The 15220-nt window shown below is 37.2% G+C and overlaps 1 protein-coding gene across 1 annotated transcript in view; it reads left to right on the top strand.

Moving 5' to 3' along the window:
- NKAIN3 (sodium/potassium transporting ATPase interacting 3) overlaps positions 1–15220 on the top strand; it is a 536962-nt gene that overhangs the window by 252392 nt on the left and 269350 nt on the right. Inside the window, exon 2 of the mRNA XM_033126827.1 lies at positions 11081–11218. Coding sequence (XP_032982718.1) covers positions 11081–11218 — 138 coding nt within the window. The remainder of the gene's footprint in view (positions 1–11080; positions 11219–15220) is intronic.

Below are 15220 nucleotides of genomic sequence, written 5' to 3'. Positions count from 1 at the left end.
TCTTGCAGGTTGTCTCTACTACAAGTGAAAAATAAAGAAATTGTTGGTCCATAACCCTCTCTTCTGTCTTCTCATGCTGAAGTTGCCATTAAGTCAAACCTTTGTGGGAGTCTTAAATGCCACAGCAAGCGTTTTCTTGCCAGCTGTTTGTGGAATTGTATAGGTCACCCAGCCTAGGGGTTCAACTTTAGTGTTCTTGGATCTGCTACGACTCCACTGGAGGGTTGAAATTCAATCTTCAATCACTGTTCTGTAACAAATTGCTGCTTTGGACTTTGCTAAAATAGGTGCCTTATTCCTGGCTTGAGCTATTCATGGATGGTAGCTGCACTTTTAAGGTCGGCTTCTGTTTGGCAAAGTTGGAGGAGTTAGGTTGTGTGATAATTTCTGGCAGGGGAAGGAGACTTAGAAACTGAATCATATGATGAAATCATCCTGTTAGGGACAGGCAAACAAATATTAACAGATTACTTTCTTCTGCCTAACTTTTTGTAAAATTCTTACCCAGAGAGTATTATTGACTTAATATGAAAGTGTTGGAGTATTCACCCCCTAGTTTCTTTATGGCATGGTTTGTTTTATGTCTTCAGCAGTGCTATTAGGTTGGTGCAAAAGTAATTGCGGCTTTTGCCATTATTTTTAACCTTCTAAACCACAATTACTTTTGGACCAACCTAATAAAGGTCAAGTATGAAAATCCCCTCCCTCTTGTCAAGAACCTATTGGTAAATTGTAAGATTTTTTAAAAAAATGTGTTCTGCCAAAGGAAATATTTTAAAAGTTTTCTTAATTGTAAGAACTTAATTTCCCATAATTAAATCCCAGAGCTTGAAATTTTGCATATTGAGTTAGGCTAAATTGATATGAGAAGAGTAGTCATTAAACTAATCCCTAACAGTAACTGAGAAGAATTTCTTTCTAGTTGGTTTTAGGTTTCCCTATAGCATGTTTTGTGCCCAGTCCTTACCTATTATTTCAATTATTCTAATTATATTTGGTTTAACCTAAACTGCAAAGCACTTGTCTTTTTGTGCACATACTGACAAACAGAGGAGAGGGTCTCCATACTTGTCCTGAGCTCAATACGAAAGTTACCAGCTCCTTGCTTTGGGACGTTATCAAAGTACACAGTCCACAGGTGTCCACACTAGGTTTTAATTTGCATTTTAGAAAAAGGAGAAGGAAAGCCCACAATTGGCATAAGGCATCCGATGCTGTATAAGATCCTCTATAAAGGATTCCAACACATCAGCTTCAAAACTATAATTTTCCTCCTCACTTTCAAGGATTATAACAGTATCCACACAGCAAATTTTCCTTTATGAGAATAAAAGTGTAAGCCAAAATGACGTGGTTTATCTCTCGCCGCTCACATATAATTGGCCTTTAGATTTTGGTTCTTGAATATTTCCACACTGTCCCTGTTCTAAATTCTCTTTACCACTATCCTAGTTCAGGTTCCTATCCTCTGTAACCTGATGATTTCAGTAGCTTCCACCATGTGCGTTACCTTCAGTCCGATCTTACCCTTACCTGTACGACCTCCCTACTCCCATTGCAAAACCAGATCAAAACGCTCTCAAACGTGACAGAGGGATTTTCTAAAGTATGGTGATGTTTATGAAACTTCTTTATGCATGAGATAAAGGTTTATTGGATGCCCAACACCTGTGTAGTAAATCTCAAATTCTTTACCCAAACCCACCTTGCTTTTCATCTTCCTCTATGAGGCAGCTTCCATACTCTACAACAGTGGGCTATGACACACACACAAAGATTAAGCGTGCCCTTTGGTATCTTGTTTCAGTATTGTATTGTACGAGGTAGAAAATGTATTTCCAATTGTGGATTGAGATATGACACACACACACAGACTCTCTTTTTCTTAACACAAGTAACCTGTGCTCATTAGCTTAAGTATTTAGAAAAATTAGGGTAGCAATAATTTTTCAAACAACCAAAGTTTCACTATTCAGATATGATTTAGATAGATGGATTCAATATTCTGTGTTTCTACACACACACACACACACACCTAATTTATATTACACAAATATTTCATACACTTAGAAGTTCTCAAAACACTTCTTGATTCTGTTATCAAACAGAATCCCATTATATGTCCTCTATAATATTCATGATCAGCTGTTATATCAATACATATTAATCTGCATTATTCTTTAGTATTTCACTTTATGGATATATCAATATATACTTGTAACATCCCATAATATTGGATACTTAGTTTTCAATCCCCCTCATTCTTTATATACTGTGTTTCCCCGAAAATAAGACCTAGCTGGACAATCAGCTCTAATGCGTCTTTTGGAGCAAAAATTAACGTAAGACCTGGTCTTATTTTGCTATAATATAAGATCAGGTCTTATAAGATAAGGTAAGATAGGATATAAGATAAGACCAGGTCTTATTTTACTGTAAGACCGGGATAATATAATATAATATAATATAATAAATATAATATAATATAATATAATAATACCGGTCTTATATTAATTTTTGCTCCAAAAGATGCATTAGAGCTGATTGTCTGGCTAGGTCTTATTTTCAGAGAAACATGGTACATGTGTGTATGTATGTGTATGTGTGTCCCAGGCACAGTTTTAAGTATGTTATGTATATTAACTCATTTAGTCTGCAAACAACATGGTGAAATAGATTCTATCTTTCTCAGGCGAGGAGCGAAGGCACGGAGGATTCAAAGATACTGGCCAGGATCCCAAGTTATAAATGGCGGAGCCGGGATTTGAAACCAGCCGATCTGGCTCAAGAGTCTGTGTGCCGAACACCGTGCAATGTTGCCTCTAGACTTGTCCCACTAAGATAAATGCGAGAAAGTGGACTTAATTCAGCGGAACTAAAATTGAATATTTTTAAAGCATTTGTCTCAGAAGCACACCAGACATTTTTATATGTTCTGCTGTGTCTTTTGCTTTAGTTGTTCTGCCCCACACTTCTTTGCATGTAAACCTTTGACTATGGCTTTTGCAACCCCATTCAATTGCCTCCTCTTTTGTAATGGTATCCAAGATATGCTAGTCATTCCAGGCAGAGGTTAAAATGCTTTCCTTTGTGCACCTATAGCTCTTTGAACACTCCTCTACCACAGCATGTATAATATTTTATTAGAATTGTTTCATATATGTCTTCCTTCCCCACTAGAGTGTGAACTAGCTCCTCCAGGCCAAGAGTTCTGCTTTCGTCCTGGCACCCCAGGGCCTGCCTCATAGCAGTCGTTAAGTAGCACTTGTTGAGCAAACGAATGAAGAAAAGAAAAAAATAAATGAATTTAGGTTCGTAACACTGAATCTAAAAGGAAATAACTGATGGCCTTCTAATGATTCGATTAAAGCATTTTTTAAAATATTTTATATTTGGCTCTCCAGTCCTTTCACATCACATTCACTAATGATTACTGTGTCTATATGTATATATGTGTGTGTATATATATTTATTATAATATATATTGTTATTATATAAAATTGGGCCAGACTGGCTGGTCTCAAATCCTGGCTCTGCCAGTTACTAACATGGCATCCCTGGCAATACCTTAAACTCTCTGTGCTTTGGCTCCTTATCTGAAAATGACAGAACCTATTTCACTGTGCTGTTAATATAAATAAGACACTTAAATCTGTGCCTGACCCACACATACACACACAAGCATATGTTATATATACACACACAGACACATATATTTGCTCTTATATAAAGATATTTACAAAAATGATGTTCATAATGTGGGTGGATTGGAAACTAAGTTTCATATATGTGTGTGTGTATGTATTTCGTGTGTGTGTGTGTGTGTGTGTGTGTGTGTATAATAGTTCACCTCAAAATTATCAGGTATCGTGATCTTTGTAATACCTGACAGTCAAAGCATACTCTGGACTTTAGAGAGACCAACAACTACAAGTTCTCTTTCAATTAATTCTTCTAGAAAAAGTCAGACTATCTTGAATTTAGTTAATATCAGTAGAGTAGCTTGAAAATAAAAATTGCTACCTAAGTGCTAAGTGTTGCTATTAATTATTTAGTATCACTAGACGCAGCCCAAGTGATTTTTCCTCATTATTGACCGAAAAGTGATTTTAGATCTTATTTGTAGCATTTTCATTTCAAATAGGGTATTACAAGGATATACGATATATGCCCTAATATACTGGGGGTGCCAAAAAAAAAATGTGTACACATTTTAAGAGATGTTATCTATGCTCAAGCAGTAGTTTGTCATAATCAGAAGTGTCTGGACCCTGATGGTAACCACTTTGAGCACCTCTTGTAATTGCAAAAGTCAAACGTGACTTGTGTTCATCTTTTGTTATCGGTATCTATTGAGGATTACAATTAATACAGTATTTTCCTTTCTTAAAACATGTATACATTTTTTGGCACCCTCTCTCTCTATATATATATAGTGGAAATACTTATCTTTACCTTTCCATGGTGCCTTGTTGATATAGCTTTACAGATACGTTTGCAGAGTTAGAGCTATATTTACTTACCTCAAATTCCTAATTTTTTATCACAAAGTTTGAATTTTAATGCTACTTTAATGAATTTTTATGGAAAGAAGACTTCCTCTGGGTGCAGGAACATTTGGGAGAAGTACTGGTCACCTCAGTGATGGGGTTGGTCACAGTAGGACCTGGAATTGATAGTGACGCTATCTCAGATACAGTTTTCTAGGGTAGAGAGAGGGGTAGGGGTGACTCTGGGCTCTTCCTGCACTGGTTAGCGCCTACCTGAGACATGTACACATCTCACCACTGGACAGGATACCGTAACTAAGGTAGCTCTAAATTGAGAGGACAGAAAAATAAGAAGTGTGTGATAGGTGGAATATTGGACCCCAGGATTTTCATGTCCTAGCGTTACATGACAAATGGAAATTCAGGTCACAAAAGGAATTAAGTATTCAGCTGAAATTAAGATGGAGATATTTTCCTGGATCATCCAAGAAGGCCTTGTGTAATCACAAAGGTCTTTACAAATGGAAGAAGGAGGTAGATGTGAAGAAACAAGAGGGATGGCACCATGAGGACACAACTTATTGTCGCTGGTGTTAGAAAGCCAAGGTAGAAAGCCAAGGCAGTTGCTAGGAGCCAGAATAGTCGAGGAAAGGAAATCTTTCCTAGAGCTGCCAGAAGGAATGCAGCCATGCCAACACCTTGATTTTATCGCAGCGAGACCCATTTTGGACTTCTGAATTATAGAAGATAATACACTTCTGTAAGTTTTTAGTAATTTGTTAGAGTATTTGACTGGCAACAGGAAAGTAACACGCAACTGTTGGTACTTACTGATGCCATGCTTGATGTGCATATCCTAATATTTATCTGCAAGCTTATTATCTACATTTAATAAAGAAATTGAAGCTTGACTAAAATAGCGCACCTGGTGAGTTCCTGAAAGGTGTAGTTTGCCTCTTCTGAAGGACAGAAGGAGACTTTTCTTCACTTAGACATGGGTGCGGTAGGAGGAGGGAGGATTAAATCCTGAAACAGTCCACTATGTTTTTATTTCTATCTCTTGTGATAAAGCTTATTTCAAAGTTTAACCTCATTAAACAATGTATGCTTTATTGTATGATTTCAGAGTACTATGGAAGAAAGAATATTGGATCAGGCATAAAGATGCTAGTCTCATTTCTGATGCTAAGGCACTATTTGTTCTGAGTTTCTTCATCTATCCAATAGGAATAGTGATATATATCCTATTCTGTTAACATCAAATTAGATGAATAATATAGAGGAATTAAGTGTTAAATAAAGACATATCTATAGTATTACTATCTTTTCAGGCTTTAGACCACTTTTTTAATGTATTAGCTTATTCTCTGACATACTGAGAAGTTGGTGAAATAATTGTCACTTTACCAATCGATATGCTAAATCAGTGCACAAAATATACTAGATTTCCTGAGTGAATTTTTGGTCCATAAATGCCCTTCACATGCCCTCTTTCAGCTCATCACCCTTCACAAATCTGTCCATTTGCAGTACAATACCTGTTCATTTTTAATAGGAAACTTTCCTTGATATTTTACCCACTACCTTATTTCTTTAAAAAATAGATTTGCAGCTCAATATGTAGCTGTTTTCTGATGTCCAGTATTGCTTATTTGACTGAGTAGTTTACAGCTTCTTTATTAAACTGCAAGAGTAGGAAATGCCCAGCCAATTTCCTTGAGATATAGGGACTCAAATAGTATAGACAGAATTCAAGAAGCCTTTTCCAATGTTCTGGAGACATTGTTTCAGTTAGTAAAGCTAATTCAAAGAACAACTTAGACCATCACACTTTGGTGTTAAGGATACACTACCCTGAGCCTTCATGGTCCCACCTCCCCTAGCTGCATACACACTAGAGGTTGTGCAGGCCCCTGGAGTTGGTACTAAAAACCAAGCAGCAGAAAAAGGGGGTACATTAAACTTCATTTGGCTTTATTCATTTCACTAAAGGATCAGTTTCTTATTTCCCTGGAATAGCCTTTGTCATCTCAGCCCTACCCAAAATAATACAGAACCTTGCAGAAACTGTGAAGCCCTCCACCCTGTTACTGTCTTCATTGGCTGAACCAAATCACGAGCAGGGCATATCTAGAATTCCTGAATCCATCTAAGTCTGTGTGCATCCTAATGCTTGTTCACATGTCTGTAGACACCTAGAAATGTCTCCAAAATAGCACCTGTTTTAACATAGTGGTAAATCTCCGGGTTATTAAAACTTTTTATGGCACATCTCTATGAAGTAGGATATTGATACAAATGCCATCAATCCTTTTCTTTTTTCTTTCCTCGGAGTCATGAAAAAACATTCACAAATTATAGCCTAAAATATAAGATCACAGTTTTGCCGAGGCCACATCTATGAACACAGAAATTGGGCATCATCAACCTTAAGCATGAAAAGTCTGTTGGGAGTTGAGTCGCTGTGAGATTTTAGAGCAAAGGAATCAAGGGTGATGGGGGTGGAGCTAAGAGCTCTGAAACCTTTCAGACATTAAGAAACCTGCTCTAGTAACCCAAACCTTATTTGAAATGTCCTGGGATATATACATTTAGCTAATAAGAATGTTAATTAGGGCTTTTATATTCCAACTTTAAGGAAAGATTTGAATCGTCTCAGTTATGCACTCCTTACCTCACAAATTCCTAGACTACAGGTTGTACAGATAAGGGTGTCAGTCATACAATATGTTTGAATTTCAGTCTTTCATGAAACTGTCATTTGATCAAATGCCTTCTTATGATTCTGCCAACATGAGTAACCTTGTTTTAATATTTTTAATGTCTCTGCCTCCAGTGGGCAGGGGGCAAGTTCAAGAATGAGAGTAAAAGGCAGCTCACCATTCTTCCTGGGAAGGTGAAATCTCCAAGGGTGCTCACTCCTTAAGAAGGAGTATCGTTACCCAGTTTTCATTGGGGCAAAAGCTTATTGTGGAGGCCCAGCCTAGATAATGCCCAGGAAATAGTTTGGTCACCTGGAGTTTTATAGCTCTTTAATTAAGTGTGAATTAATTTTCACAATGAGTAATAATTATGAGCAAGTATGCAAAATACCACGTGAAGCATGAAACTTAATACACGGATCAGGAAGAAAACTGTATTTTAAAGGTACTTCTATTTGTCTCTATATTGCTTGGGCATAAGATAAGGAAGCAGAGACACTTTGTAAGCTCTTGGGAGTATGGGTGGTTAAGATTCAGAAATTTAGAGGAAATATTTCACCTTGGAGCCTGATAAAAGGAAATGCTTGACCCTGCAGGGAAATTTTTAAAATACACCCTTCTCCTTGCCATACACATAGAATTTAGACACAGAACATTCGGCCTCGCCCAAGCTCTCTTAGTTACACTTTTATGGTCAAATGATACTTTACATTTTGTTCCATAACCATAATGAAGACTTTCAAGCTTTCTGCTGTTTGATTCAGAAAGTTACATTATAACGAGTGTGGAATATTTTTCATGTGGTCCCTAGTATGAGCTAGGGTTACATTTCTCTCCTATAGTTCCAATGTCCCCATCCCTATGCCACTTGGGGAGGGTGTTTCAGTGACTTCTTCATATTTGCATTCAAAATCACACCCCATCTTAATTTTCTTGGTATCTTTGAACTACGCTTTCTTTGCATCACTGATTTGGTCTACCATTTTTCCTTCTTTCCTCCCTTCCCTCCTTCCTTTCCTCACTTCCTCCTGCCTTTCCTTCCATTTAATTAGGATGCTGATTGCCTTAATTTTTTTAACTTGTTAAGAAAAGAAACATATTCTTTTTTTCCTAGTCTTCCAGCTTCCAGATTCTTACCTTTCACCTCGAAATTATTCCATTTTTCTTCACACCACTGCTTTCTGTTCAGTTTTGAACCCATGACGGGTTGGTTTTGCTTTCTCTGGAGTGTCTTGCTAATTTCATATTTTCTTGAATTCTCTACCTCAGGTTCTTCAAATGTCTCATCCATTCTCTTCTTTCCTATGACATCTCTGCAGATCTCCTCTTTGAGCCTTCCATCTTTCTGCTGTTATCTGGACTGGTTACTTTCTATTAATGTTCCATTACACATCTGATCACTTCCTCCCACTGCTCTCCTGGATCAGAACCACTATTTTCTAGAATGCCAAATTCAGCGGTATACAGGTAAATGTTTATCAATAGGCTCGCATAACAAATAAATAAAACCCTGACTTTTAGCCTTTCCGAATGATCATGCTGTAAATATTCCCATAATGGTGGATGCCATGCTCCCAACTTGAGATCACGGACCTTGGAGTTGGAAAGCGATGCAGTCCATCTGGGATACCAGACCGGTGCCAGCAGCTTCAGCACACCAGTGAAGAGAACCATTGTGGCAGAGCTATTTCTAAAATATATCTATACTTTTTCAGAGTTAACAAAACAACCAGGATATCATTTAATTTCACTTAGTGGTTCTGGGCCATTATGAGTGTCAAGCTCGAAAGCAAAAAGTGGTATCCCTAGAGATTATGACATATTGAGAGAAGATATTTGCCTATAAACTAAATACCTAAATAACTTAACATGAAAATTAGATAAAAGAATTAAGTAAAAAATGCAATGGTGTTTTATTTTGAAGGGCTTTTTGCTGTTGTTAGTTGGCTTTTTAAAATACAATAGTCAAATTGCATTGGGTTTATGGTTTGTATAGTTGTTATAGCTGCCTCTCCCTGATCCTGGATAAGCTCCCCGACTTTGATTTTCTTAATGGCCTTGTGTTTGTGCCCTTATTTCAAGCCCCATAAATCCATTTTTAAGTAAGTTACCAGAGAATAAACATTAATAGAGACACTGTCTCTTCAATAAAGAATGTGGATTTTCTAGTAAGTGGTGTTAATTCGGCTTCTCTTTCATTATGCATGTTTTCTTTAATATCATAAAAGAGAATGCTATCCATGCACTTTCTGACAGAGGAGAAAATGGGTTTTTCTCTGTTTGAAAAGTTCACTGTAAAGGGTTTTGTGATGCGCCGACAGCTTTTAAAATAGGGTTGCTTTTCAGAATGAATTGCCTGCAGCTGCTCTCCAGGGTTTCTTTTTTTCCTGAGCACATCCATCCTGTTTGAATATTAAAAAACCAAAAACAAAAATAAAACACCTGCATATTTACATCACTAATGGGCCAATAAATAAAATTCTGCATTTTTAGGGGCGGGTTCCTGGGAACTAATTAATCACAAGCAGAGACAAAAGGGGTTGAAAATACAGTGCTGCTTCTTACCTTGCTCTGATTATTTTGTGTTTTAGCCATTTCTGTGTGTCTTCCCATTTGGGAGTGCAGGAGATGGTGACAAGTGACTTAATATTTAGGAGATACCCATGAAATGAATGTGGTTCTGGGGTGACTGTCTTCAGGCATTTGCTCTTTTGTCTTCTTCTCCATAGCTTACTGAAGGTGAATCTTAACCAAGGTAGATTCAGCTTACTGGATAGTGGATATTTCTTTATGTCCAAGGAAATTAAAGCTATTCAGGCATACACCTGCCACATAACTAGAAAAATACCTAGGGTGCCATTTTCACTTCAAATCTGCGGTTTCTAGTGCCATAAGTATGGCTAATGGTTGGATCATTTTATTTGAATTACTATTTTATCAAAGTAAATCTAGAAAACTGCTTGAAATGCATAAGATTAGTGTCCAAATACAGCAGGTGGAATTATAAAATTTTTAGATATAGACTACAATAAATATTATTTGTACATGATATTTTGGCATTCACTGGACTATATTGAATTCATCTGTCTCATCATAAATGGTTTAAGTGTACATTTTAATACATTTTAGAATTATTTAAAAATGTACTTGTGTATTCTGCAAATAAAATAAACTGTGGCATGTCTAAAATTGTTATGGCCCATAATTTTTATTTGGGTATTTAAAAGAGATTTTACCTAATCTAATATGAATTGTCATGGAGGTATATTATCTCAATTTAATATGATTCAAAGCGACTATTTAACTGTAGTTTTACAACTGGGCCTTGAGCCGAGGGTAAGTAAATAAGTAAGCTTCATTTTGAAAAAGTGGTTAGTTGTTATTATCAATGACAGTCTAATGAAAGGGGAAAAAAAAAAAACCAAACAGAACATTTGATTTGTTTCACACAGGAAGGCAAGGATGGTAGGAGGGTTGCTTTTCCAATTCTAAAACTCAATGCAGGCCTGGAGTTATTGTCCCAAGTATGTTATACTAAAACCACCATTTTACTAAAAGTAATGATGATTTTCAGAAAATAATGAGGTCATAAACTATCTGTCTAGATTTTCTACCCTAGAAAATTATTTAAGGAGTGTATCTCTAGCTCTCCAGACAGGTTTCAAATCAGTTTATACTTGAAGTCATAATAATCAAAGTTCTCTTAGTATATTTTCTGAGAAAAGTTGCATAAAACAGCACATGAACTAGCTGTCACTCTAGGGAAAAGGACGTGCATCAGTGTGATTGAACTTGAACATGCAGACTTGTCTAGCCATGAACTAAAGATGAATATGGTACGCTTATTCATGCATTAAATGCTAACAGGCTCTTTTCATTTTGTTGTAGCTCTCAGCATTAGAGAGGCAGATCTTTGACTTCCTGGGCTTCCAGTGGGCACCTATTCTTGGAAATTTTCTACATATAATAGTTGTCATACTGGGTTTGTTTGGAACCATTCAGTACAGACCTCGATATATCGTGGTGGTAAGTCTTATTTTTTACCGTGTTTCTTCGCATAAACACTATAAAATTGCTGTGAGAAGATGAATAAAATCAGTTGTTGCCTCTGTTATGATGTGGTGTTGCTGGTCTAGCCTTCACATAGTGAATTCTGTTAAGAGATGATTATCTGTGAAAAACACGACACAGTGAATGTTTACAATGAGAGCAAAGCAATATGACTGTAAGAGTCCTAGTGAGACTCACAGTGTAACTGAATTCAAGTGTCACAAGGAATTTTTCGTTTAATTTAAAATGAGATGTGGGGTATGGATAGAATAAGGTCTGTTGAGGTCTTTATGTTATTATGAGATATAAATATACATTAACTATCATTTCAATTGACGTGTCACCCTAAAAAGCAAACCTACCCAGCCATAATTATTTATTGACTGAAAACAATAATATAATTTATTTTTAATTGATTTAGGACATTATTAATACATGTACAAAAGGTTATTCAGTACTCACCTCTAATGTATTTGATATGGTATATTATTGAATATTTCTCCAATTTGTTAAGATAAGTTTGAAACATGAATCCATACTCCAAACTATGACAAACATGGTCAGCACACTCTCCATTGATGGACCATTAATGAGATATATGCTGTGCTCTATAGTCAAATGAAAGTTATTCACAATAATTAGTTTTCTATAAAAAGGGGGCAGTATTTTAGGCTACATGTATAAGAAAGCTGTGAGAACTAACAAGCATATATAAGTAATTGTAAATTAGAGTAATATACTCTAAAATGCTCATTGAGCCTAAACAAATATACAGTATTCAGTAGAATTACTAAATATTTTCTTGCAAAGTAGTAGTAACATTGCCTCACTGGAAGAAACCCTGGACTTTAAAATATGCCATCTCAATTTTGATTTAATTCAGTCACACCTATTGAAAAGAATAAAGTCATAAAATTTTGTATAAATGTATTAATTCTCTATTTTGAATCTCAAAATTGGCTTTTGGGTAGTATCTTTCATTGTATCACTGAGATGAAGGTCAGTGGCCCACAGCACAGATTCTGCACTCAAAATGGCCACCCTGGGATGCAAGGGAGGGTTTGAAGTCACTCAGCTGGCTGCAGGGGCTAAACAATTCCTGCTTTGCTTTTCATCTCTGTATGACAGCCTCCGCTAAGCCACAGTATAATCCACGAGAAAGGTGTTTCATGGAGTTAGACTTGCAGTATAAAATGCTTTAATATGCATAATATCAAACTATTACTGGATTTTCTGTTCTAGTTTGTTGCTATGAACACAGAGCACTTTTCCTCACTACAGACATTTTACGTTATGATGTTGGTGTTCTGCTGAAGCACAAAATTCCAAACGACTATGAAACCAATGGCTTCTATGGAATGAAGTGTTTGGTATATGTTAATCACGTTATCGAGTCCTATTGTTTTTACCCTCTATTTTTTAATTTATTTTTCAATTATAGTTAACATACAATATTATATTAGTTTCAAGGGTACAACATAATGATTAGACATTTATGTACCTTACAAAGTGATCATCCCAATAAGTTTAGCACCCATCTGACACCACACATAATTATTATATATTTTGACTATGTTCCCTATGCTGTAATTTACATCCCCTTCATTAGTTTTATAACTAGCAATTTGCACTTCTGAATCCCTTTCACCTTTTTCACCCAGCCCCCAACCCCACTCCTATCTGGCAACCATCAGTTTGTTCTTTCTCCGTATCTGTGAGTTTGTTTCTGAACATTAATTTTACTTACTCTTCACATCACTGCTGTCTTAGTTGAGGTTTCTGCCTTTTATTTCCGGTACATGGACCTTTTGCTTGCTTTCAGCCTTCCTCCCTTCCAGTATGTCTTTTGCACTTTTCCTGAATCACTGGTTTAAATCCCTTCACTAAGTCTCAGTAGGATGAAATCTAGGAATATTCTTGGTTGATCTAACCAAACTTGGGTTTCACCATCAATCTTTCTTTCCTTCCTTCCTTCCTTCTTTCCTTCCTTCCTTCCTTCCTTCCTTCCTTCCTTCCTTCCTTCCTTCCTTCTCCATTTCCTCCCTCCCTTCTTCCTTTCGTTCTTAACTTCCCTCCTTCCTTTTTTATTTACTTATTCATTCAAACCTTGTTTATTGGGTCTCTGCTATGTATTTGGAATTGAATTGTATTAGGTATGGGGTACATTGGTGAGCAAACACAGACATATGTTCTCTGCCCTCTTCCCTACTTATCCACAGTCTAGTGAGGGAAAGTGTGCCTTTATCAAATAATCATCCACGTAAATGCAACTGTTACAAGTGTTATAAAGGAGCACATGTGCCACAAGATGTATAATGGGGACATCCGTCTGGCCCTGCAGAAGTGACTGTGTAGCAGGGATCTGCAGTAAGTAGGTGTGAGTTCACCAGGGAAGAAGGGACTGAAGGGGCTTCTGGGCAGGAAACACGACAGGGAACATAGTAGTAGGATGTCGATAGCACTAGTTGCCATTCACCCATTAAGCATCTATTGAGGACCTACTATATATATTGTGATAGGGTCGGATAAATAAAAAAGAATGCAAATTACAGCATCTCTGCTCTCCAGGGACTCATTATGTAAGGAGTGAGGAAGCACAGGATCCAAGGGTCTCTGGAGATGATGAAATGACAGTGGAAGGAGACAGAACAGCAATGGAGCAGAGGCCTGGGAAGGGTATGAGTGAGCCTCTGACACGGAAAGAGCAGAGTTTGTGCACATCAGCATCCCATATGCTGTACTCCTACCTGCTCTCCAGCCTCGCACTCATGTAGCCTTGCCTGGTTTGTGCCCCAGCTCTAGCAACATTTTCTCCCTCGTATGGTATGCACACTTCCTTCCACACATTACCTCGTGCCAACCACACTGAGTTATTTGTATTTTCCAAAGACCACATGCTGTTGCTCGCCTCCATAGTTTGCACACACTTGGAATGTCCTATTCTCCTTACCCACTTAGAAAAATTTAATAATCCTTCAACTAAATGGTCACCTCTTTAGAGCCTTACCTGACAGCCCAACTCTGAGGTAAGTAACACTTCCTCTCTGCTCCTGTAGATATTGCTGACTCTTTCTGTCCTAGCACCCTACACAGTCACCATCCTTGCCTCCTGCCCATTCCGTTCAACAGTGTGCTCCCAGGAGGCAGACTATGCTTATCCATTGCTGAGATCTGACAATTAAGTTTGCAAACTTGTTGCAATGATGTTGCTAACATTTTTTGATATCAGAGGGATTATTCATTGTGAATTTGTACCAACTAGACAAACAGCTAATCAAGTTTATTATTTGGAAGTGCTGAAAAGACTGTGTGAAAAAGTTAGACAACCTGAACTTTTCACCAATTCATGGCTCTTGTATCACAATAATGCACCAGCTCTCACGTGCATGTCTGTGAGGGAGTTTTTAGCCAGTAAACAAACAACTGTATTGGAACACCCTCCCTACTCACCTGATATGGCCCTCAGTGACTTCATTCTTTACCCAAAGATAAAGGAAATATTGGAAGGAAGTCATTTTGGTGACAATCAGGACATCAAGGGTAATGGGATGACAACTCTGATGGCCATTCCAGAAAGAGTTCCAAAATTGCTTTGAAGGGTGGACTAGGCGCTGGCATCAATGCATAGCTTCCCAAGGGGAGTACTTTGCAGGTGACCTTAGTGATATTCAGCAATGAGGAATGTAGCACTTTTTCTAGGATGAGTTCGTGAACTTAATTGTCTGACCTTGTAGGTCTATCCCAGTATACATGGGCCTTTAAAGATGCTTAATACTTGACTGAACAAATAATAAATGAATTAAAGGATATTGGATGAAATGGTTTTAACGGGTGAACTAGACAGTGCTTTCTAATCTCAGAACTTGTCTGAGTTCAACAAGAGAAACTGGCTTTACTGCCTTGCTTTTCTCAGTCGGAATTTGAGAATTGACATCATAAACTAGTGTGTACTATTCCTCCTGCACCTACCAGGAGCTC

The sequence above is a fragment of the Rhinolophus ferrumequinum genome, chromosome 14 (assembly GCF_004115265.2).
Source record: "Rhinolophus ferrumequinum isolate MPI-CBG mRhiFer1 chromosome 14, mRhiFer1_v1.p, whole genome shotgun sequence".
NCBI lineage: Eukaryota > Metazoa > Chordata > Mammalia > Chiroptera > Rhinolophidae > Rhinolophus > Rhinolophus ferrumequinum.
This window is presented reverse-complemented; position numbering and strand designations above follow the sequence as displayed.